Below are 26194 nucleotides of genomic sequence, written 5' to 3'. Positions count from 1 at the left end.
CACCCACCATCCTCTGTGTAAAAGACTTGCATTGTACATCGCCTTTAAATCTTGCCCCTCGCACCATAAACCTACGCTCCCAGTAATTGACTTTTCCACCCTGGGAAAAAGCTTCTGACTATTCACACTGCCCATGCCCCTCATAGTCTTGACTTCTAACAAGTTGCCCCTTAGCTCCTGTCGTTCCAAAGAACAAAGAAAATTACAGCACGGGAACAGGCCCTTGGGCCCTCCAATCCTGCACTGACCATGCTGCCCTGACTGAACTAAAACCCCATACCCTTCCATATCCCTCTATTCCCATCCTATTCATGTATTTGTCAAGATGCCCCTTAAAACCCACTACCGTATCTGCTTCCTTACTTCCACTGGCAGTAAGTTCCAGCACCCACCACCCTCTGTGTAAAAAAATCTGCCTTGTACATCTCCTTTAAATCTTGCTCCTCACATCTTAAACCTATGTCTCTTAGTCATTGACTGTTCCATCCTGGGAAAAAACTTTTGACTATCCACTCTATCCATGCCTCTCATCATCTTATAGACTTCTATCAGATCGCCCCTCAACCTCCATCATTCCAGTGAGAACAAACCAAGTTTCTCCAACCTCTCTTCATAGCTAATGCCCTCCATATCAGGCAACGTCCTGGTAAATCTTTTCTGTACCCTCTTCAAAGCCTCTACATCCTTCTGGTAGTGTGGCGACCAGAATTGAGCACTATATTTCAAGTGCAGCCTAACTAAGGTTCCACAAAGCTGCTCACATTGCGCACTTCAGTTCACCAGAACCTCTTTGATTAGCAACCTCATCCTGCTTCCTCTTTCTCTGAGTCTTACTGGCCTTACTCTCTGGTTCCCCTTTGGCTAATTCTCCTTTGCTTTGGTTCCCACCCCCTGCCAAAGTTGTTTAAATCCTCCCATGTGACACTAGCAAACCACCCGGCAAGAATATTTATGCCCTTCCAGTTTAGATGCAAGCCATCCTTCTTGTACAGGTCCCACCTATCCCAGAAGAGACCCCAATGGTCCAGCTACCTGAAACCCTCCATCTTACACCAGCTGTTTAGCCATGTATTGAACTGCACTATCTCCCTATTCCTAGCCTCACTAGCTCGTGGCACACAGAGTCATCCTGAGATTACAACCCGAGAGGTCCTGCTTTTTAACTTACTACCTAACCCCCTGCACTAGTGCTGCAGGACCTCATCACTCTTCCCACCTATGTCGTTAATACCAATATATACCAAGACCTCTGGCTGTTCACCCTCTCTCTTCTGAGACATCCTAGACCCTGGCACCAGGGAGGCCACATACAATCCTGGAGTCTCTTTCATGTCCACAGATGTGCTTATCTGCACCCCTAACTATAGAGTCCCTTGTAACTATTGTTGTAGTGCTCTTTGTTCTCCCTGCTTAACAACAGAGCCAGCCATGGTGCCACTGCTTTGGCTGATGCTGCTGTTATCCCCTGATAGGCCATCCCCCCCAACAGTATCCAAAACGGTATACTTGTTAGAGAGAGGGATGACTACAGGAGATTGCTGTACTGACTGCCTGCCCCTTCTAGCAGTCACCCATCTATCTGCCTGCACCTTGGGTGTGACCATGTCTCTAAAGCTCCTATCTATGCCGTTTTCCACCACCTTCATGTTTCTAAGTGCAATGGCTGCTCCAACCTATCCATGCAGTCTGTAAAGAGTTGCAATTGGGTGCATTTCCTGCAGATGTAGTTGTCCGAGACGCTGGAAGCATCGCGGATCTCCCACACCTCATAAGTGCAGCACTTAACCCCACTGACCGACATTTTGAGCACCAATTAAATTATTTATATAAAACTCTTACCTTCACAGTGGCCTTTTTTTTGGTTAGAGGAGGACAGAGGGAAACACTAATGTAGTGTTTAGAGCTTACCGTCCTTGACACCAGATCTTCCGCTTCCTACGTCTTAGTAGATGTTGCTGGGCTGACTTCTCCCAGAATGTACAAGTAAAGTCCCTCAGCTGCCTCTGTTACTCCTGTGTATCACTGGAAGCGTTCTTTCACTTTCCACTTCTTAGTAAATGTTGCTGGGCTGACTTCTCCCAGAATTCATCAATGAAGTCCTTCAGCCGCCTCTACCAGAACAAAGCAGTTTGTTCCAGTGAGAACAAACCAAGTTTCTCCAACCTCTCCTCATAGCTAATGCCCTCTATTCCAGGCAACATCCTGGTAAATCTGTTCTGTGCCCTCTCCAAAGCCTCCACATGCTTCTGGTAATGTGATGACCAGAATTGAACACCATATTCCAAGTGTGGCCTAGCTAAGGTTCTATAAAGTTGCAACATGACTTGTCAATTCTTGAGCTCAATGCGCTGGTCGATGAAGGCAAGCATGCCATATGAACTCTCACGGTTGGTGTTGCTCTGTATCAGAAACCAGCTGTCCGGCCAACTGAGCTAACCAGCCCCCACGCATAATTTGTGCATTGCTGAAAAAGAAGATATGCTGTCAAAATCATGTACGTATTAGGATAGGTGCAAGAATACCAAACCTCCAAAGGGAACATCAATTTATACTGGATGGGAATGGTGCACTGATTGGTTGACAATTTGGCCCTTGTATGAACCCCTTTAAGTGGCGAGGTTTCAGAGGGTCATGTGATCTGTTCGGCTAATTGGGCTGAAGAACATGAATCCTGGGGCTGAGCACGGGCTCCCCCAGGCCGCCTGGAGACTGGAGTCAAAATGATGGGCAACATCTTTTTCACTCTCCATATGTAGTTATTCCTGTTAATAAATAATTCTTTAGTTACTTCATTTGATGGTCAGCACACTTTCCAAGATATTATAGCCAGATTTGGCACGGATGCTGCCATGGCGAATGCACCATGCAGCTAGGGCAGCTTGGTGGCACAGTGGTTAGCACTGCTGCCTCACAGTGCAGGGACCTGGGTTTGATTCCCAGCTTGGGTCACTGTGTGTGTGGAGTTTGCACAATGTGTCTGTAGGTTTCCTCCGGGTGCTGCTTTTTCCTTCCACAGTCCAAAAGACATTCTAGTTAGGTGCACTGACCATACTAAATTCTTCCTGAGTGTACCTGAACTTGTAGTGGAGTATGGCGACTAGGGGACTTTCACAGTAACTTTATTGCAGTGTTAATGTAAGCTTATTTGTGACACTAATAAATACACTTAAAACTAATGTTCCCCATGCTTTTATTTATTCAAAAAAAGTGCAACGTCTGGGCATATTCCTTTCATCTTCAGAAGACAGGTCCCCATTGCTACCATCACAGTCCGCTTGCTGACCAATCAGCAACCTCTTTTCATGCAGTATAAATCATTGTTCCCCTTGAAATTTGGCATTTTTGCACATCTGCCTTGATGAGTGCAAGATGACAAGCTTTTACGGCATCTCTTTTTTCAGCAATACTCAAATTCTGTACCACCTAGTGACTATGTGGATATCTGCCACTTCAGTCAGCTGCATTTGAGCTACATCACAAGCTGACTGATGACCTTAAATTGGTGGTTAGAGTATTTTTTTAGCACACTTCGTATTGTTCAGAAAATGCTGCCCAATCGCAGAATTGCATCTAATGTTAGACATTAAGTTCTCTGAGTTTTGCTAGCACAGATTGGTTGAGTATGATCAGTACTCTGCCTACTGTAAAGAGCTGAAGGGACATGCTGTTTGATTGCACCCATCATTGAACATTGGGCCATATGATCCGCATGCTTGGCATCGCACAGCATTGAAATTCAAAATTCACATTATTTATCTGTGTGGTAGGCATCCTGTTAGTGGAAAACACCACTCACTTTTTTACTGCATTGTAACAGCATGAAATAGCTAGCTTTATCTGTTACTCAGATTTTTGAGATACTTCCCTTTCAGGATAATATGAGGTAAGATTGGGCACATTTCAGATCTGGAATTAGCCTGAGTTGTTATTGTGCACAGTACACTGTGAGCAATAATCTGATTAGGGTAGACATTATGCCTCAGGGTAGCTTTGACGTGCCCTATTTCAGTGTCAAGCTTGCACAGTGAGCAAATGGCTTGGCCCCTATTTATGAAATTGCTGATAAAGCCAATCTTGCTGTGCGTTGAGCTGTAGTAATCCCAGCACATGTATTGGCTGGTGAAGGTCTGCTTGTGGTAGTCAGTAGCAGGGAACCCATTAGCGGAATGAGAGGGACCTTGTTAGAATTTGAATGCGGGATGGTGCACATTCTTACACATTCAAATATAGCAAATGTTATCAACTATATATCAGAAATATGCAAGACATAGGAGGTTAGGGATTATTCCAACGAAAACACGTTTCTAATGGAAATGTTAGTGAGAGTGGACCCCAGAGGGAGCCCATGACAACACTATTTGAGCATACATGTCATGAAAGTTGAGTTGCTAAGTTCATAAGTTCAATGTATACAGATTCAGAACATGGTGCTTACATCTTTGTCGGTTTCCATGAGAAACTTTTCTTCACCAATGCACATAAACATTTTTGTGAGTGTTTCTTAACTCTCCAGGGACAAAAAATGTATTCTCTATAATATGGCTCCATCCCAACTGAATAGCCATTAGAAGTATTATACGGCTAAAATATAGATAGTCATCTATCTCCCTCCCATTTCAATGAGTGTTGTTTGAATGTTTCATTACTGATTGCTTTCGGTTGCTTAACATAAAAAATGACTTTGCTCCAGTTTTAGTGACATTTAATTTAACCCTAATCAATATTAGTTTGAAATAACTTTCTTCTTTACAATTACATTCTGCAATACACACTATCATCAGGGGTTCAGTAAAGCAAAATAGGGCCTATTTTGTGACTTCATTCAGGGCGAACATCTCACCAAATTGGACAACTAGGCCCATGCCCCAGTTTTGGAGATATCAAACTCAGTTGAAACTAAATCTTCAAACCCTTTTGGGGGGGCTTTGCATGGAGTGCATGTTAGCCTTCTAATAGTACACAATGTGTTATTCATAATTAAGTTAATCACACATGAAAATACCTTGCCTTAAAGAATCAGTGACAAATACAATGCAAAATGTTTGAGGTGAAGCAATCTATAATAATGTATGATGTTAGAGGTATTTTTATTGGCAGTATAAAGTTGAACATGAGGCATTATGAATGTTGAACAGTGAATGTAAAAGATAGAAGAGATTGTGGCAGTGCTTCCCATCTTTCATTGCTGATGTGGCCTGCGTGGTCACCCTACAGATAGCCATATCTTGATATTTAGCTTGCAGTCTGTTCATCTTTTCCCCTAAGCTTCGATGTGGTATTCATTCAGTAATGCTTGCTGTACATTATGGCTCAGAGAATGGCTTGTCTCAGCCACTTTCCTCTGTTGCCCTTTGAGTAGATACCCAAATTACTATCATCTATATGGTAGTTTGGCTATATGTCCTCCATGACCTTCTTGGAATTGTTCAATGGTGAATGAAGAGTACACATTGAAATAAAGATAATGAGCTGGTCAGGTCAAATTTGGGAATTCTGGCTCCCATAAGGCCATAAGATGCAAGAGCAGAATTAAGCTGTTCGGCCCATCGAGTCTGCTCCACCATTCAATCATGGCTGAAAAGTTTCCCAACCTCATTCTCCCACTTCTCCTCTGTAACCTTTGATCCCCTTACCAATCAAGAACCTTTTTATCCCTCTCTTAAATAAATTCAATGACCTGGCCTCCACAGCTTTCTGTGGCAATGAATTCCATAGATTCACCACCCTGTGGCTGAAGAAATACCTCCTCATCTTGGTTCATTTTTATTCCGAGGCTGTGCTCTCGGATCCTAGCCTTGCCTACTAATGGAAACATCTTCTCCATGTTGACTTTATCCGGGCCTTCCAAATTTCAGTATGCCCCTGTCTGATTGCACACCTAATCAAGAGGACAGATACCTTAGGCCTGTTTTTGAAAAGGTTGATAATGATTGCAATGCAGAATGTTAGTACAATATCCATCCGAGCTGTAAAAACAAGCAGCAACGCAGTAATCAAGTATATCCTTCCGAATCTATGCTGTGATTTTAAAATATTTGTGATGGAGTGAAGTGAAAAGAAAAATATTCGTATCTGTCCATCACCTTTAGGAGATCCCAATGAGCTTTACAGACAAAGAAGTACTTTTGAATTGTTGGCAGGCATTGTTGTAACGTACTTGTGGTTATTTGCCTGTTATCAGCAGTGGTAATTACTGGAAAAATTTGAGACCATGACTTAAAACTATCATATTTGATTTTTATATGGTGCATTATTGAAGCACTGAGATTTTTCCCATGCACAAGTATGCCTGGTTGCAGCTCTGTAACAACTGCTTAAAAATGTGCACACTCCCAACACAATATCTTTCCTTCCATACTCAGAAAAGAGATGAAAGGTCTACCTTTATGTTTAGCGAAGTTGGTATTTTTCCTGATGGTGAGACATCATCACCATCAGGAATGATTGTTTCCTGTTGACAGGAAAGATTTCAAAGATTGTTTGCTGCCAATGAGGACTGGTATTTGCAGTGAGTACAGGACAAAGATTCGGACTGCAGGCGCAGGGGGTTTCCTGACTTGTTCTCAGTGAGATTGTAGCTAATCCAGAGTAGGAACTTGTGTATAATGGTAGGCATGCAAAATTCCCACAAGGCTATCTTTCAGAAGGTTTTCAGTAAATCATAATGGTGGGTATTTGAAATTTTCATATGATCCTCTATTTAAACTGTAAAAATCATTCAACAGCACAAGTCAATATTATGTTATTTGATTTGATTTATTATTGTCACATGAATTACAACAGTGAAAGGTTTAGTTTCTTGTGCGCTATACTGACGATGCGTAGCATTCATACAGAAGGAAAGAAGAGGGTGTAGGATGTAGTGTTACAGTCATAGCTAGGGTGTAGAGAAAAACCAACTTAATATGAGGTAGGTCTATCCAAAAGTCTGATGGCAGCAGGAAAGAAGCTGTTCCTGAGTCGGTTTGTATGTGCCCTCAGACTTTTGTATCTTTTTCCCCATGGAAAGAGAATATGTCCAGGGTGCGTGAGGTGCTTAATTGTGCTGGCTGCTTTTGTGAGGCAGTGGGAAGTGTAGACAGAGTCAATGGATGGGAGGCTGGCTTGTGTGATGTAAAAGAAAACAAAAGCCTGAGGTCACGTACCAACTGCCTCAAGAACAGCTTCTTAGAAAGGACATTTTGAACTATGTAAAACTACGGTGAAGTATTTCCACTGGTTGTGATGTTCTTCGGAATAATTTGAGATGATCAACTGGGATGAGCAGAGAAGCAACTTTGTACATTTGGCATAAAGTTAAGGCATATTGACTTAACTGTAATTTTTCCTATTGCATATTGGTGCTTAATAAGCCAATTGGCGTCACTTGTCTGAATGAGACATGGAAAAAAGTTGAAGTGCAGCAAACTTGAAACTGGAAAGTCACTCTCGGCGTGCCATTGTATCAATAATTCAGCTCATAGTGGAATATGTGGCGACAGCAATCCTGCTGAGATATGATTACCTGAAAAACCCACTTAGCCTACAAAATGTAGTTTCTGTAGTTAAGAGTTAGGAGCTGTCCACACATTAAGACTAAATAATTAGAAGAAAAGTAAAAGGCAACCATCTCAATTTAACGCCACTTATAATGTCACACAAAGTGTATATTATGAAAATATACAATGTTATTCTAACGTGATGCCGAAAATGTTTACTTTTGTGACAAATGATTCCTTTTGACTTGTGCCTGATCACGAGTTGCTGTTCTGTGCCAAAAGCAGCTTTGTCTGACTTGAATTACGACTTTTAGTTGTTTTGGAGCCAGTCTATAAAGTCAGGAAATGGCAGGTTTAAATATGAAGGCAACATAGCCAACCCTTGGTTTTATGTGCTTTTAAGGTATTTCTAAAAGTGAGAACTAATCATTATCATTAAGGAAATGTTCAAGTGTTATTCACCTTTATGCTTTTGTATGAAACACATTAATGCAAAATTTATTTTGTTATGCTGTCAAACCTGCTGACGTCTCACTGTAATGCTGTGAAGATTTACAATAATTCAATGAAAAATTGTAGAAGCACGTTTCAAAACAATCGCAGCTTACAAAATCTCATTACTAATGGATAAAAATCACTTAAAGATGTGTTTCTTTTACCTTGCTGCTGCCTATTAGCCAACCTTTCAGTGTGGCAGTGACCTAGGTTCTTAGAATGGATTCCACTCTTCCTAGCTCCAACCAGTTTTAACAATAATCATATAGAACAGCAAGGTATATTTGGGATTGCAATGCCCCATGATGAACTCCTTTGTTTGCAGGCAGATACCAAATGAAGGTTATTAATTGATAAGGAGAACATTTACATTTAACACATATTTCATTTTGAAAATATTTTGGCGAGTGAATTTATTCTGACTATTCACAAAATGTTGGGCAAACTTCACTGTACACCCTGCCTACGTGTAATAGAAACCCTATGTTTATTCAAGAGACAGTGGGGAATCATTGGGAGTGCTTGGTTTTGTATACTTACTGTGCTGACCTGTAATGTATTTGGCTTTGATCCCTGCCAACTGTAAAGTGAGTGACTGGGTTCAAAAAGCAGATGTCAGAACCATGACTATACAACAGATACACTTCCTTGTCCATAATATGATGGATTGTTGTTGGAAGTCCTTGTTTTCTTCTGGCAGGAAACATATTTACCTAAGACTTTTCATAGTTGCATTTTAATTGACACATTTCAGAGATATTAGGAATTAGGAGACTAATTTAGCAACACTTTAGGAGCCTAAATTGACAAATGATCCCAGCAGTTGAAATGGAATCATCCTAATTTTTATTAACTCACTGAAGATGGATACAGTTGGCAAGGCCAGCATTTATGGCCTATCCTTATACAACTGAGTGGCTAGTTAACATGTTTTAGGGGAAGTTGTGACTCAACCTCCTACATTGCTGTGGCTGTAGAGTCAATATTTAGAGGAGGAGATAGGCATCTTGATTTGACTTGATTTATTATTGTTAGATGTAATAAAGTGAAAAGTATTGCTTTTTACACACTATACAGACAAAGCATACTGTGCATAGAGAAGGGAAGTAGAGAGTGCAGAATGTAGTGTTACAGTCATAGTTAAGGTGTGGAGAAAGATCAACTTAATGCGAGGTAAATCCATTCAAAAGTCTGAACAGTGGCAGGGAAGAAGTGCTCTTGAGTCGGTTGGTATGTGATGTCAGACTGTTGTATCTTTTTCCCAACGGAAGAAGGTGGAAGAGAGAACGTCCAGGGTGCATGGGGTCCTTGGTTATGCTGGCTGCTTTTCTGAGGCAGTGGGAAGTGTAGGCAGAGTCAATGGATGGGAGGCTGGTTTGTGTGATGGACTGGACTTTGTTTCTGACCCTTTGTAGTTTTTTATGGTCTTGAACAGAGTAAGACCCATACCAAGCTGTGATACAATCAGAAGTAATGTTCTCTATTGTGCACCTGTTGAAGTTGGTGAGAGTCGTAGCGGACATGCCAAATTTCCTTACCCTTCTGCCGAGGTTACTCGAGATGGCCTCCCTGGTGCCAGGGTCAAAGATGTCACCAAGCGGCTACAGGACATTCTTTTTGGGGGTGGGTGAAGAGCCAACAGTTGTGATCCACATTGGTACCAACGACATAGGTAGAAAGTGGGGCGAGGTCCTGAAAGCAGATTTTAGAGACTTAGGGAAGAAATTAAAAAGTGGGACTTCAAAGGCAGTAATCTCAGGTTTATGCCTAGTACCAAGTGCTGGTCAGTATAGGGATAGGGAGATAGACCAAATGATTGTTTGGCTGGAAAGATGGTGCAGGAGGGAGGGCTGTAGATTTCTGAGGCTCTGGGAATGGTTCTTGGGCTGGTTGGACCTGTACACTGCATACGGGTAGTAGGAGCAGGATAAATACCCTCACTGGGAAACTTGCTATGATATTCTGGAGAGGATTCAACCTAGCTTGACAGAGCTTATTTAATTATTTTATTTATTTATCTATTAGCATCACAAGTAGGCTTACATTCACACTGCAATGAAGTTATTGTGAAAATCCCCTAGTTGCCACACTCTGGCAACTGTTCAGGTACGCTGAGGGAGAATTTAGCATGGCTGATGCACCTAACCAGCACATTTTACGGACTGTGGGACAAAACTGGAGCAGCCGGAGGAAACCCATACAGACACTTGGAGAACATGCAGACTCTGCACAGTGATCCAAGCCAAGAATTGAACCTGGGTCCTGGGTGCTGTGAGGCAGCAGTGCTGACCACTGTGCCACCGTGTCAGAATGGAAACCAGAAAGGGAATTCAGGTAGGAGAGAAACAAAGCTGGTATTGGTAGGAAGAATAGTAATAAGCAAAATTGAAACGCAGCTGAAACAAAGACCAGCATCTGATTGGGCCAAATATAAAACAAGCTGAAAAGGCAAAATTGAAGGCCCTCTGTCTGAAGATGTGTGAATTAATGGCACAAACTGATGTAAATGGGTATGACCTAATAGCTGTTTTAGAGATGTGGCTGCATGGTGACCAAAGCTGGGAACTGAATATTCAAGGGTATTCACCATTTAGGAAGGATAGGCAGAAAGGAAAAGGAGATTGGGTAGTGCTGTTAACAAAGGATGATATCAGTAAATTAGTGAGAGAAGATCTTAGATTGGAAGATTAAAATGTAGAATCAGTTTGGGTGGCTAAGTAACAGAAAGAGACAGCAAGTATTGGTGGGTGTTATTTATAGGCCAACAAACAGTAATGATAGGATATGGGCATGGTATAAATCAATAAATTACAGATGCATGTAATAAGGATAATAGAGTAATTGTGGAGTCTTCAATCTACACATAGACTGGGCAAACCAAAATAGCTGTGATGTTGTAGAGAATGTATTTCTGGAATCTGTACATGATGGTTTTCTGGAACAGTTTGTTGAGGAATGAGCTTGGGAATTGGCTATTTTAGTCTAGTATTATGCAATAAGTAAAGCTAATTCATTATCTAGTTGGTAAGGAGTCTTTAGGAAAGAGTAACCATAATATGATAGAATTTTACATTAAGTATGAAAGTGATATGGTTCAATCCAAAGCTAGGGTCTTAAATTTAAACAAAGGAAACTGCAAAGGTATGAGTGGCAAATTGGCTGCAGTATGATGGGAGACTATAATAAAGGTTGTGACAGTAGACAGTCAATGGTTAGCATTTAAATAATTAATACATGTTTAAAATAAATATATTCCTTTGAGGCACAAATCACAACAGAAAAAATGATATAACCATGCTGATAAGAGAAGTTGAAGTTTGTTTAGATTAAAGGAAGAGGTTAATAAAGGTGCCAAAAAAGTAGTAAGCATGGAGATTTGGAGCGTTTTACTATTCAGCAAAGAAACTGATTAAGAACTAGCAAGAAGCATAAAAATAGACTGCAAATGCTGTCCTTGGCATAGGGAAAAAGGAAAAAAAGCAAAGACAAATGCAAACTCATTACAGGCAGAGAGGAACATTTACAGTAGGGAATAAGAAAATGGCAGAGAAGCCGAAGTTAAACAAATATTTGTTTTCAGCAGGAGGGAATGGCAGGTGTTGTGGGAGGGGAGAGGGGTGGAGTGGAGAATTGAGGCGGAATCCCAAAAACGCTTTCACACCAGCGGGATTTCCCCACTCAACAGTCCTTGTCCCTTGCCAGTGATGTAATAGGATTCTTGCCATGCCATGACGGGAGCCCCATTGTATGACATCAATGTATACTTAGCAGGCTTCCCCACTATATCATTCTCCCACATAGGGAATTCTCCCTCCTCCTGCTCCCTGCCCCCGCTTGTATGATGTCACATAAGCAGGGTATGCAGCAGGTTCTGAAAAATGGGAAACTGGGGAATAGAGCCTGTTGGTGAGTACAGCCCCCCATGGGGGAGAGGGTCATGCATGGGCAGTACCCCCCCATGGCAATTCCCAATGGTAGTGCAAGGGGGCACTCCCACAGGGCAATGTCTGGGTGGGGGCAGGGGAAGATGGGGCTTTTATTGGGGAGGTTTAAAGTGGAGTGAAGGTTACCTTAGGTGGTGGATTCCCTGGAAGGGTTGCTTTTGTGTCTTATCAGGTGGTGGTGGTGGGCGGGGGTGTGGGGTGGGGTTCCTTTTTATATTTTTATTTTCGTAGATTGGGTGCTGGGCTTGATCTGTCAGGAGCCGAGTTTCTTGGCAAGACATCCTCATTCCAAGCCCATCCTACCAATCTGATATCGTAGGACCTAACTTTTCACTTCTTTATCTAAGTACTTAAAAATACGTTGGGAAAACTTGGCAAGGTAGCTCATGGCTGCACTTTTCCTGCTGGAGATAACACTTCAATAAATATTTGGAATATTCCCCATTTTGTGCCTGTCTTCACAGAGGAAGATATAAAATAACCTCCCAGAAATACTTGAGAACCAAGGGACTAGTGGGAAAAAGGAACTGAAAGAAATTAATATTAGCAAACAAAAGTAGCAATTGAGAAATTAATGGGATGAAAGTTGATAAATCTGCTGGACTGGATGATCTGCATCCCAGCCTGCTGTGGAGATAGTGAATGCATTGATGGTCATTTTCTAAAATTCTATGCATTTGGGAACAATTCCTGCAGATTGGAAGGTAGCCAATGTAACCTGACTATCTAAGAAGCTAGAGAGAGAGAAAGCCTGACATCAATAGAAGGAAAAATGCTAAAATCTATTATAAAGGATGTGATAACTGGTCCTTTAGAAAATAATGGTAGGATTGGATTTTAAAAGGAGAAAAATAGCAGCAGGAGAAGCCCATTCAGGCCTTCAAGCCTGCTCCACCATTTATTATGATCATCCAACTCAATAGCTTGTTCCCACTTTCCTTGAATTTTCATTGATCCTTTTAGCCCCAAGAGCTCCTTTTTGAAAACAGATAATATTTTGGCTTCAGCTACTTTCTGTGGTCGAGAATCCCTTAGGCCTAGTGCTGTTTGGGTGAAGAGATTTCTTCTCATCTCAGTGCTAAATGGTCTACCACATATCCTCAGACTGTGACCCCTGTTTTAGACTACCCCTCCCCACTGTGGCCATACTGCCTGCATCCACCCTGTCTAGCCCTGTTAGAATTTTCTAGGTTTTTTGAAATATCCCCCCCCCCCTCATTTTTCTAAACTCCAGAAAATGTAATCCTAAGTGACTCAATCTCTCCTTTTACGGCAGTCCCAGCATCCTAGGAATCAGACTTTGCTGCACTCCCTCCACAGCAAGAACATACTTCTTCAGATAAGGAAACCAAAACTGCATGCAATATTCCAGATGTGGTCTCATCAAGGCCCTATATGATTGCAGCAAGACATCCCTGCTCCTGCATTCAAATCCTCTCACCAAGAAGGCTAACATACTATTTGCCTTGTTCACTGCCTGCTGCCTCTGCATGCTTACTTTTTGAAATTGGTGCACAAGAACACTAAGTCTTGTTGCACGTTTCCTTCTCTCATTCTGTAACCTTTCAGGTAATAATCTACCTTCCTTTTTTGCTACTAAAGTGGATAACCTCGCATTTATCCACATTATACTGCATCCGCTATACACTTGCCAATTCACTTAACTTGTCCAAATCATACTGAAGCATCTTTGCTTCCTCCTCACAGCTCACTTTCCTACTCAGCTTTGTGTTATTTGCAAATTTGGAGTTATAAGTTTTCTCATTTAAATCACTAATATACATTGTGGATAGCTAGGGTCCTAGCATTGATCCCTGCGGTACCTCACTAATCACTGGCTGCCACTTTGAAAAAGGCTGATTTAATTACGAGAGGGGAATCATTTTGACAAACCAATTTTAGTTTCTTGAGGGTGTAAGTGACAGAATAGATAAGGGGGAACTAATGAATGCGATGTATTTGGATTTTCAGAAGGCCTTTGATATGGTCCTATGCAAGAGGTTAGAAACAAGGTTAGAACGCATGGGATAGGGTTGGGGGGGGGGGTGGTGGTAATGTACTGGCATGGATTGAGAATTGGTTCATGGACAGAAAACAGAGAATAAATGGGTCATTCTCAAGTTGGCAGGCTGTAATTACTGTGGTAGTGCAAGGGTCAGTGTTTCAACTCAACTTATTCACAATCTATACAAATGCTTTCGGACCAAATGTAATATTTCCATGTTTACTGATGACACAAAAGCAGGTGGGAATGCGGGTTATGGAGAGGATGCAAAGAAGCCTCAAGGGAATTTAAACAGGCTAATGAATGAGCAGGAAGATAGCAGACTATGTTGTGGAAAATGTGAAATTATCTACTTTGGCAGGAAAAACAGAAATGCAGAGTATTTCGTAAATGGGAAGAGATTGGGAAGAATTCATGCCCAAAGGAACCTTGGTGTCCTTGTTCATGAGTCACTGAAAGCTAACATGCAGGTGCAGCAAGCAATTAGAAAAGCAAATGACATGTTGGCTTTTATCACAGGAGGATTTGAGTGCAAAAATAAAGATATCCTGCTGCTATTGTATAGAGCCTTGGTTAGACCACACCTGGAGCATTGTGTATAGTTTTTGTTTCCTTAGTTAAGGAAGGATATATTTTCCACAGAGGGAGCATAATAAAGATGCACCAGACTGATCCCTGGAATTACTGGATTGCCCTGCAAGGAATATGACACGGGTCTACAGGGGTCACAGTCTTGAGGATTCAGGGTAGACCATTTAGGACGGAGCTGAGGAGACATTTCTTCACCCAATGAGTGGTGAGCCTGTGAAATTCATAACCACAGGAAGTAGTTGATACCAAAACAATGAATGTATTCAAGAGGCGCTGGGTGTAGCACTTGGGACAAATGGGATCAAAGGTTATGGGGAAAAAGCAGGATTACGCTACTGAGATGCATGATCAGCCATGATCAGAGGGTCAAATGGCCTCCTTCTGCTCCTATTTTCTTTGTTTCTGTGAATGATTAAGTAGATTAGGTCTATATTCTCTAGAGTTTAGAAGAATGAGGGGTCATCTCATTGAAGCATGCAACATTCTTACAAGGCTCAACGAGGTAGATGCAGTCAGGATGTTCCTCTGGCTAAAGGTCTAGAATCAGAGGACACAATCTTAGAATAAGATTGAGGTTCGGATTGATGTGATGAAGAATTTCTTCACTGAGAGGGTGGCAACTCTTTGGAATTCCAGAGGGTTGCAGACACTGAGTCATTGAGTATGTTCAAGACAGTGATTGATATTTCTAGATAGTAAACACATCGAAGGATAAATGGATAATGTGGAAAAATGTCACTGAGGTAGAAGTATGGTCATGATCTAGTTGAATGGTGTCAGATCAGGCTCAATAGCCTGAATGACCTCCTGAATGCTCCTGTTTCCAAAGTTTCTACTTTTTTCTGGTAGATTTATTTAATTGAGTGCATTTTTAATTCCCCAGCTACCATGGTGGGACTTCAACTCTGGTCTCTGGATCATTAATCCAGGTCTCAAGAATGGTAGTCCTGCAAAATAACCATTGTGTTACTGTACACTCCAGTTGACACCACCAGAGTATTTGGATCTGGGGAGGACACCAGAGTATTTGGTTATTGTGAGCCAAGTCAAAGAAAAAAAGGAAGCATTTGTGAAAGCTAGGAGGCTGGGAACACATGAAACAAGTTTGGAATACAAGGGAAGTAGAAAGAAACTTAAGCAAGGAGTAAGAAGAGCTAAAAGGGGTCATGAAAAAGCATTGGCCAGCAGTATTAAGGAAATTCCTAAGGTTTTTTACACATATATAAAGAGCAAGAGGGTAGCCAGGGAGAGGGTTGGCCTACTGAAGGACAAGGGAGTGAATCTATGTGTGGAGCCAGAGGAAATGGGCGAGGTATTAAATGAGTACTTTGCATCAGTATTCACCAAAGAGAAGGACTTGTGGATGATGAGTCTGGGAAAGGGTGTGTAGATAGTTTGAGTCATGTTGAGATCAAAAAGGAGGTATTGGGGTTCTTGAGAAACATCAAGGTAGACAAGTCTCCAGGCCTGATGGGATGTACCCTAGAATACTGTGAGAGGCAAGAAAGGAAATTGCTTGAGAGAAATCTTTGTATTCTCACTGGCCACAGAGGAGGTCCCAGAGGATTGGAGAATAGTCAATGTTGTTCCTTTGTTTAAGAAGGGTAGCAAGAATAATCCAAGTAATTACAGGTTGGTGAGCCTTACATCAGTGGTAGCGAAATTATTGGAGAGGTTTCTATGAGACAGGATTTATTCCCATTTGGAAGAGCACATATTAGTGAGAGGCAACATGGTTTTGTGAAGGGGCGGTCATATCTCACGAACTTGATCGAGTTTTTCGAGGAAGTGACAAAGATGATTGAGTGAAGGACAGTTGATGTTGTTGACATGGACTTCAGTAAGGCCTTAAACAAGATCCCTCATGGCAGACTGGTGCAGAAAGTGAAGTCGCATGGGATCAGAGGTCAGTTGGCAAGGTAGAAACAAAACTGGTTCAGTCAAAGAAAACCGACGGTAGCAGTGGAAGGGTGTGTTTCTGAATGGAGGGCTGTGACAAATGGTGTTCCTCAGGGATCAGTGTTGGGATCTTTGCTGTTTGTAATATATATAAATGATTTGGAGGAAAATGTAACTGGATTGATAAGTAAGTTTGCGGATGACACAAAGGTTAGTGGATTTGCGGATAGCGATGAGGATCATCAGAGGATACAGCAGGATATAGATCAGTTGGAAATTTGGGCGGAGAGGTGGCAGATGGTGTTTAATCCGGACAAATGTGAGGTAATGCATTTTGGAAGGTCTAATACAGGTAGGAAATATACAGTAAATGGCAGAATCCTTAAGAATATTGATAAGCAGAGGGATCTGGGTGTGCAGGGACACAGGTCACTGAATGTGGCAATGCAGGTGGAGAAGGTTGTCAAGAAGGTTTGCCTTCATCGGCCATGATATTGAGTTTAAACTTCAGCAAGTCATGTTGACGCTTTATAGAACCTTAGTTAAGCTGCACTTGGAAAATAGTGTTCAATTCTGGTCGCCACACTACCAGAAGGATTTGGAGGCTTTGGAGAGGGTACAGAAAAGATTTACCAGGATGTTGCCTGGCATGGAGGGCATTAGCTATGAGGAGAGATTGGAGAAACTTGGTTTGTTCTCACTGGAGTGACAGAGGTTGAGAGGACACCTGATAAAAGTCTACAAGATTATGAGAGGCATGGACAGAGTGGATAGTCAGAAACTTTTTCCCAGGGTGGAAGAGTCAATTACTAGGGGGCATAGGTTTAAGGTACGAGGGGCAAATTTTAAAAGAGATGTACGAGGCAGATTTTTTACAGAGAGTGGTGGGTGCCTAGAACTTGTTGCCAAGGAAGGTAGTGGAAGCGGATATGATAGTGACTTTTAAGGGGCATCTTGACAAGTACATAAATGAGATGGGACTAGAGGAATATGGTCTCCGAAAGCGTAGGGGGTTTTAGTTAAGTCAAACAGCATAGTTGGTGGAACCTTGGAGGGCTGAAGGGCCTGTTCCTGCGCTGTAACTTTTCTTTGTTCTTTTGTTCTTTGATACTGAATTTAGATGGGATCCAAATAGTCCATGTCAGTAATAGTAAATTTTGAGTCCTTACCTGCACCATTCTGACAGGAATTCCAGCCTTGTTGAACTTCTTGTTCAACAGCATTGTTGAACTTTTGGTAAAGGTTTCATGCTTACCACAATAACAGAGGAATTTCCACAATATTTTTGTAGCATTAAATGGAAAACACAATAATTTTTGTATTGTTTTTCACTGTTAGCCTTGTGTAATATTGAATGTAATCTAAAAATGGCATGGTATATGCAATCTGGTAAAATTCCAGTATTTCCTTTTTATGTGTTCGTAGGTAGTCCTTTAAAGAAAATACGACCACAAATAACTTCGGGCCCAAGGATGGTACATCAAGCTGCAACTAATCTGACTGTTCAGAAGGTAGAACCAATTGTCACATTCACTGTTGAAGGTTATAATCAAAGCAGAGGCCTTGATTCAAAGCCTTCTCAAGAAGAAGATCAGAAGACACATTTAGCCATTGAGCCGACATCAAGTACTTTCGTACATACTGGGATTCAGCTCGTGAAAATTGATGTTGACAAACTTGTGGACATTGAGGTCACACAGAACCACAGTGTGGTTCCAAGTATTAAAGTAAGGCCTAGTGATAAAGCCACTGTAAAAACATCAATGGAACAAAGTACAAGCGCTGAAATACCTACAGCCATACACAGTGTGCAAACTCCAGTTGGAGATGATGAGGACCTGAACAGGGGTATCGTCAGTGAGACAATAGCTTTAGGTGCCTCCTTCGAGCCAACAGTCACACAAGAAAGTCAAAGTCCAAGTACTCCTGCCCAAAAGAAAGAGAAGGTGCAACCTGGCACACAAACCATGTCAGCAGAAATGGATATTGTAACGGTCGAAGATGTAAAGCTTAAATTGTCTACGGCTGCCAGCGCTGTGAGAATGGAAAGTTCAGAGGAAGACCCTCAAACTAGTGGGCAGCAAGAGATCAAGGAACCCACCAGTGGTACAGAACCAACAACACATGATACTGTAAGAACAGTAGAACATGCAAGTGAGAGTATTCAGCCGGTGGAGGAAGAAGGTGACAGGGCAATCTTATCAATGGGAACCACCATATCCCCAGCCACAAGTAAACTGCAACTAACTGAAGAAGTGCACACCCCTAGTGTTTTAGTGTCTCATTCAGACGCTGAGGAACAAAAGCTGGAACCTAAAAAAGAGACTGAGGAAATGATTGTAGTTTCAATGGTGCATGAAGCAGTGTCTGCCGAACATGGTATTGGAACACAATTGACCCCAGCGGTAACTGATGTTGAAAGATCAACCGTCCACTCAGTCACCTCTGAACCTCAACAGTTTACTTCACTGCCCACTTCTTTCCACACACTTAGCACACCAGAAAACACTGTGAGCATTTCATCACCAAAATATATAGCTGAAGGCCTCAAGGATGATGATTTGACTACAGATCAAACTAGGGCCATTCAGGCAGCGGCACAGTCGACGACAACTGGCCAGATAGAGGAAACTACTGTTTTTGATACATTATCCTTAGGAGTTTCCATTATGAAAGACTTACATGAGAAAAGTATATCTGAGTCCAGTGGGCTAGTCAGACTAACTGAAGGTCCATTGATTCAGGAAAATCAGACTGTCTCAGATGCAGATAGAGAACCAGAGAGTGGCACAAAATATATTGATTGGACAGTTTCTGTAAGTCCTCAAATAGCTGTAGACAAGGAAAAGGAACCAGAAAATGACACAAGTCTGTTGGGAAAAGAACATACTGTTCCAAGCTTTAAAGTAGAACCAGGTATTTCTACCGTTGAACCTGATAGAAAAGTAGACATGACAATTCAGTTAGCACAGGATCAGCCCACATCCTCTCCTGCACCAGAGCTAGCCACCACCGTTCAGAGTTCTCAAACACAAGTTGTTGAGGAAAGTCAAAAAATCCACCTCACCGTATTTGATCACAAAATCTCATTTGAGACTCCGTTGTCAGTAACTGTGGACAAAAATGACACTCGTGATATAGTTGCCACCATACAAACATCAGAAGCAAAAAGTGAAGATTATATTACTACAGTGATAATGCCACAGGAAACAGCAAGAACTAAATTGGTGCCTGTAGATGAAACACACCCAGCAGAACCAATACATATAGATTATGAGGGAACAAAAGCAGCACCCATAGATACTGACTCGTATACAGTGTCATTTACTGAAAGTTCTACAGTGGCAAGCCCCCAAGATAAACTTGAAGTGAGCACTGTTGAAAAGATTACAGTTGAACGTGTCAGCAAGGAAGCTAGTGCATTGAGTCCAGACACTGAATTACATCCAACCACCCCATCAACATCACCATTTCCTGCTAAGGTTGAAGATGAGTCAGAGATAGCAACACCCAGCTTCGCACAGGACATCACTTTAACCCCTAAGGTTGAAACAAGCTCTGTAATAATTACAGAAATGTCTAAAGTTACCAAAATTCCTAAATTGGAACATGGAATTTCGTCTTTGCAGAATGAATCAATTCTTACTTCCCCATCCATATCAGTAAAAAAGACAGAGGGTTCTGACATTGTGAAAGAGCCCACAGCGATACACAAAGAAAATATAACAAGCTATCAAACTGCAGGATCACCAGGTATCAAAACAGCAACCAGTATACCCATCACCACAGCACAGAGGAACATAACTGCACCTAAAATGTTGCCAACAGTCACGGCTCCTTCTGCTGAAATTAAACCTGGTATGACTGAACATGAAATAAAAGCTTCTGCGAAACCTAAGCATTTAGAAAAGACTGCAACTCCCATCATTATTGAAAATGAGCCTGATGAGACTACAGCCGAAGAAACTGTCATTATTGATGAATCAATTACATTGCCTCCCGATTTCTTGGAGGTTGACATGACTGGCAAAATATCACAACCGGACATCGATTACGAATATTTCACCACACAATCATCCAGAACAAAATTGACATCGACAACCTTGAAACCTTCTCCTGCGTATTCTAAAGTTACTGAAGAGGCTGTGGAAGATTTAACATTTTCTGCTATTTCATCGTCAACTAGAGAATCTCCAACTCCAGCAGATAGCAAGGAACAGCAGAAGCCTCTGGCTGTTGAGGAAAAGTTAATTGTAAATACTACAGTGCCGAAAACAACAACTGATCAAGGTAGGTTATTATTTGCTTTTTAAGAACATCTTTATGCAAATATGTATTTACTCTAATTGGGGTAATCTATCATATTTATTAAGGGTCGGTTGTTAAACTTTAATTAGCGATTGGTGGCATTATAACTTTGTTGTATCTCAGCCTCTTATCCAAGAATTACTGTGGTTATGGTTGACATTATTCAAAATAGCCCTAATAACCCTAACCCACAAGCGTGTTGTAAACCAATTTTGCCATGGCCATTATATTTGGACTATGGGTGGGATTTTCCAGCTGTGTTTGCCCCAAGCCTGGAAAATCCCACCCGAGGTCAACGGACCTTTGCATGGTCCTGTCCCTCCATAACGGGTGGGATGGGAAAATTCTGCCCTATATTTGTTAGTATGGCATTATGGTTTGAAATTGTTTTACTATCTGAACGCTGTGACTTTTGCCTTGTTCCAATCCAAAATACGTAAATACAATTGTTACAGCTGATATCATTAAATTGCAGTAGATGAGTAGCTTGATGGCAGAGTGACAGAAGCAATTGCTTTTGGTTTCATTGGAGTTATCTTTTTCATATGGATTTCAAAACTTTTCTAAAAGGCATGAATGATAAATAAGACATTCTAGGTTTATTTTAATTAAAAATGTTCCATTTTGTAAAAGGACCATGTGAAAATCATGTTGCTGGAACCAAATTCATTTGGTGGTAATATGATTGCCATGTAAGGCTGTAGGTGATGAATTCAAATTTGATGAAGGGAGTGAAAAGATAAATGATGTTGACACTTCAGTTCAGGACCGAACCGATATTTCAGTTTTAGCAATAACATTTTTCAGGAAAAAAAAGACAAAACCAGGGCTTTGACATGGTGGTTCAGGTAAGTGTGAAAGATTCATGTTACTCTGAAGAAAAGTAGAGAGTTTATCCCAACATTGAACACAATGGTATGGCTATTCACTCATTTCATTGCTACCCAGGGGATTTTGCTGCATGCAAATAAGAACATAAGAACATAAGAAATAGGAGCAGGAGTAGGCCATCCAGCCCTTCGAGCCTGCCCCGCCATTCAATAAGATCATGGCTGATCTGTCGCTGCTCAGTTCCACTTTCCCGCCCTCTCCCCATAACCTTTAATCCCCTCTCCTATCAAAAACCCATCAACCCGCGTCTTAAAAATATTTAGCGAGGCAGCCTCCACCACTTCAACAGGCAGAGAATTCCAGAGATTCACCACCCTTTGAGTGAAGAAGTTCCTCCTCAACTCCGTTCTAAACCGCCCCCCTTTTATCTTGAGGCTGTGCCCCCTAGTCCTATTGTCTTTTTTGAGCGGGAAGAGTCTTTCCACCTCCATCCTATCCATCCCATTCATCATCTTATACGTCTCAATGAGATCTCCTCTCATTCTTCTAAACTCTAACGAGTACAAGCCCAGTTTATTCAGCCTTTCCTCATAGCTCAACCCCCTCAACTCCGGTATCAGCCTAGTAAACCTCCTCTGCACTCCCTCCAAGGCCAAAATATCTTTGCGCAGGTGCGGCGCCCAAAAATGCACACAGTACTCCAGTTGCGTTTATTTAAGAGCAATAGAATTCACACGTCCAAAGCAGTTTATGGGCGGTGACATGTGTCCTAAGGATGTAACAGAATATGAATGCAATTTCTGTCATTCCTTATGCTGCAATCCCAGCACTCGCAGGGACATCATACATGCTAGTGAGCTCTAACACTGATCCCATTGGAGAATGTAGTGAATGTGACCCTATAATTTGAAGAGGGAAATGGTGATGTGGTAGTAATATCACTGGACTTTGACATGGTGACTCCGGCATGGATTGACGTAGGCACAGTAAGAAGTCTCACACCACCAGGTTAAAGCGCTGCTCCTTCGTCAAGTGAGTGACTCATCTGATGAAGGAGCAGCACTCCAGAAGTTCATGATACCATATAAACCTGTTGGACTTTTAACCTGGCGTTGTAAGACTTATTACTGGACAGTAATCCAGAGGCCCAGGCTAATGATCTGGGGATAAAGGTTCAGATCTCACCATAAAAGCTGGTGGAATTTAAATTCAATGAATAAAACCTGGAATTAAAAGCTAGTGTCAAGAATACTAATCATGAAACTATCATTGATTGTAAGAACCCACCTGTTTTATTAATGTCCTTTATGGAAATCTGACATTCTTACCCAATCTGGCCTACACGTGACTCCAGACTCACAGCAAATGGTTGATTCTTAACTGCCCTCTGAAATGGCCCAGCTGTCCACTCAGTTCAAGGACAGTAAGGGGGAGGCAGCAAATACTAGCCTAGCCAGGTGTATTGCTGATGCAAATTGCCTCACACAGGTAGGATGTTCAGCTGCCCAGTTATGGGATGAACTGGTCCACTTCTTGAGAGGAGAATAAAGGTAAGGAGGTTCAGGCTGGCAATATATAAGATAGTTCTTTCTTTGGAGTGATTCAGGTCTCAAATCCAAGATGCCACAACTGCTGAACCCAAGGTTAGTACATCTTTCCTTCTTCTGATTGTGCATCAGCGTCTTGTGAGGTTGAGGATTTGGGTACTCCAGATCTGGGAATTCCAACAGCCTCTTTGCATCTGGTGACTTTGTTTGGGGGGAGTTTGGTCATTACAACGTGCTTCGTATATGGCCCAGCAGACCTTTGAATGGACCTACCTCACACTAAGTTGATCTATCTCTTCACCCTGGGCATAACTGTAACACTGCATTTTGCACTCTCTCCTTTCCTTCTTTATGAATGGTATGCTTTGTCTTTATAGCATGCAAGAAAACATACTTTTCACTGAATACTAATACATGTGACAATAATAAATCAAATCAAATCAAAGCATCATTTGGTGTAGCAGAGCTTACAGCTCCCAAAAGAGACCTCTGATAGCATTATGGTGTTACTGGAGGCATTGAGCAATTTTATAGCCACTATCTTAGTGAAGACTAACCAGATTATTACTATACAAATTTCAATTTCATCCACACCAACTGACTCTTATTTATCTATTTGTTCAGTTGAATTCCTTGGCTATGTTCTATTCCACAAGGGCAAAATGTTCCATTTTTAATATTACATGAATCTACCTTTTTGGTATAATATATAAGTTGCCTTTCAAATTGTGAGATTAATGTGACAGCATAACTTATTGCTTTGTAGGGGTGACTAAATTACTAAAGCAATTTTACTTATCCCAAAAATTAAATATGATTAATTTATTATCAATGAATTTTCAATGCATCTCCTATTGAGAAACCTGTCCAGGTGCATAGAATATACAGCACTCTACCCAACCATTCTATGCTGCCTTTTATGCTCCTGTAGTAACACCATTCCCTTATGCCCTTGACTCACTTCTTCAGGTCATTTAATTCCAAAGTAGTTTAAATCTCTCATCTTTATAATTCAGTGTTTTTACTCATTTTTTCTTAATTTTTTTGCATATTTCATCCTCTCCACCTCCCATCTACTATGCTTAGCCTATTAGTGCAATTGATACTTTGGTGGAATTCTCTGGCTGTTTGCTAGTGGTGGAGTGTCTGGTACCGCTGGCAGAGCAGCCCTGCGGGACAGGGTTCCTGGTGGCCTGGGGTGGCTACCATGGGAAATCCCATTGGCAGTGGCGGGACCAGAAGATCCTGTTGCTAGCAAACAGTGCGTTGCCTTTTGCTGCCGAGAAAGCTGCTGATATGGAGCCAGAGGATTCCATCTTTATCCACATGGATTTTATTGCTGTTTTTCTATAGCTGCCTTTTATCTACTGCCGTTCAATTATTGCTAATCAGCACAGTTTCTTCACCACTCCTTTTACCTCTCCACCTTCTTTAAACATATTGGTCGGAATTCTCTGTCTTCCCATCAGTGAGAAGTAATGTTCTGTTTTCTAGTGTCAGTTTTTTCTGGTCCCGCTGCTGTCAATGGGATTTCTCAGTGTAGCCATCCCATGGTGCTGGGAAACTTGCAGCGGGGACGTACTGTCGGAGGGACCAGAGAATCTGCCTCTTGAGGGGTTGAGGATTTGGGTACTCCAGATCTGGGAATTCCAACAGCCTCTTTGCATTGGTGACTTTGTTTGGGGGGCATTTGGTCATTGCAATGTGCTTTGTATATGGCCCAGCAGACCTTTGAATGGACCTACCTCACACTAAGTTGATCTTTCTCTTCACCCTGAGCATAACTGTAACACTGCATTTTGTACTGTCTCCTTTCCTTCTCTATGAACAGTGAACAGCTGGAAAATACTGGCCCTTATAACCTGCAATATTTAATTCTAAGTCCTGATTTTTCTGTATCCATGTCTCAGTAATCACTACTATATTTGCTTCTTTGCACAGTGTTGTTTCCACCAGTTCCTTTGTTTCAGCACAGTCACTGTCTGCTTTAATTTCTTGCTGATTGCGTCATCAGCTTTAGAGGTATTCTTTAACGTTCAGCTCTTAGTTCAGCAAAAATCAGCATTGACTTTCACTTTCACAAATCTTACAAGATTTTGGGCGAGATTCCCCAGCCTCTGGAGAATTCCGGCCTTTCTCTTTGCAATGACCATTTTATTTCTCAGTTACCTTAATGCTGATTTCTCAGTTTCTCAGTTACTGTAATGCCAGTTTCTCAGTTAATGCTGATTTCTCAGTTTCTCTATTACCTAAATGCTGATTTGTAATGATTGGTGATACAAAAATAAACAAAAGAAGAGTGAATTGAATAGATCCCAAGCAGGCAAATGTGGAAGGTTTATCCAAAAACTGACCCATTTTGTAATGATGTTGAGGGAGATGGGATGCAAAAATCTGTGGAAGAGCATAGTCTTGTACCAAAAGGCTAATGGGCAACCAAGCTTATAATGGTATTCCCACAGGCATCAACTTGTTAGTGTGGTCCATTTATAGGCGTTTAAAGCTGTTTAATTACCTTAAAGGAGTGATTGAAGTACCAAATTGTGCATTGTTGCACATCATTTGTTTCACTTTATCGTTATTGTCACAATTTAGTTTTCAAACGACCAAACGCCACAATACAAAATGCATTCTTACTAAAGTAACAGTAATATAAACATTGCTTGAACTTATAATTTGCTTGCGTCAAGGACTTGGTGAAAATACACTGAGTTGTTTTAATATACTGTAATTAACATTACTTAAATCTGTGAAATGGTTTCACTTAATGAATCATAGCTTCTACTGAATGTTTATGTTATACTATCACTAGTTTGTGCTCTATATGTGGCCTGTAATTTAATTCTGAAGTACAACAAATGCTACTGGCTGGCACAAGCCTTACCATGAAAAAAGAATTCGATACTGAATTCTTCTAATCAGACCATTTAGTAACCAAAGAACTAGCTTTCTGTTTAACATTTAATGTAAAATCAATTGTACGTTGCTAATTGGAAGTTCACTTCGCTCAAGAGTGATCGCAGTTCTTGGGAATGTGACATTGAACATGATTGTAGGAAACCTTTCCAAAAACAACTGATTTCTCAAAGTTGCTGC

At 41.4% G+C, this 26194-nt stretch overlaps 1 protein-coding gene across 3 annotated transcripts in view; it reads left to right on the top strand.

Moving 5' to 3' along the window:
• Positions 1-26194, top strand: part of LOC145343180 (uncharacterized) — a 195150-nt gene that overhangs the window by 52015 nt on the left and 116941 nt on the right. For all 3 annotated transcript variants that reach the window (XM_080189181.1, XM_080189180.1, XM_080189178.1), the window contains exon 8: positions 17838-20702. In XM_080189181.1, the coding sequence (XP_080045307.1) occupies positions 17838-20702 (2865 nt within the window). The remainder of the gene's footprint in view (positions 1-17837; positions 20703-26194) is intronic.

Source organism: Carcharhinus amblyrhynchos, chromosome 5, assembly GCF_965287045.1.
Source record: "Carcharhinus amblyrhynchos chromosome 5, sCarAmb.v2.hapA, whole genome shotgun sequence".
Taxonomy (NCBI): domain Eukaryota; kingdom Metazoa; phylum Chordata; class Chondrichthyes; order Carcharhiniformes; family Carcharhinidae; genus Carcharhinus; species Carcharhinus amblyrhynchos.
This window is presented reverse-complemented; position numbering and strand designations above follow the sequence as displayed.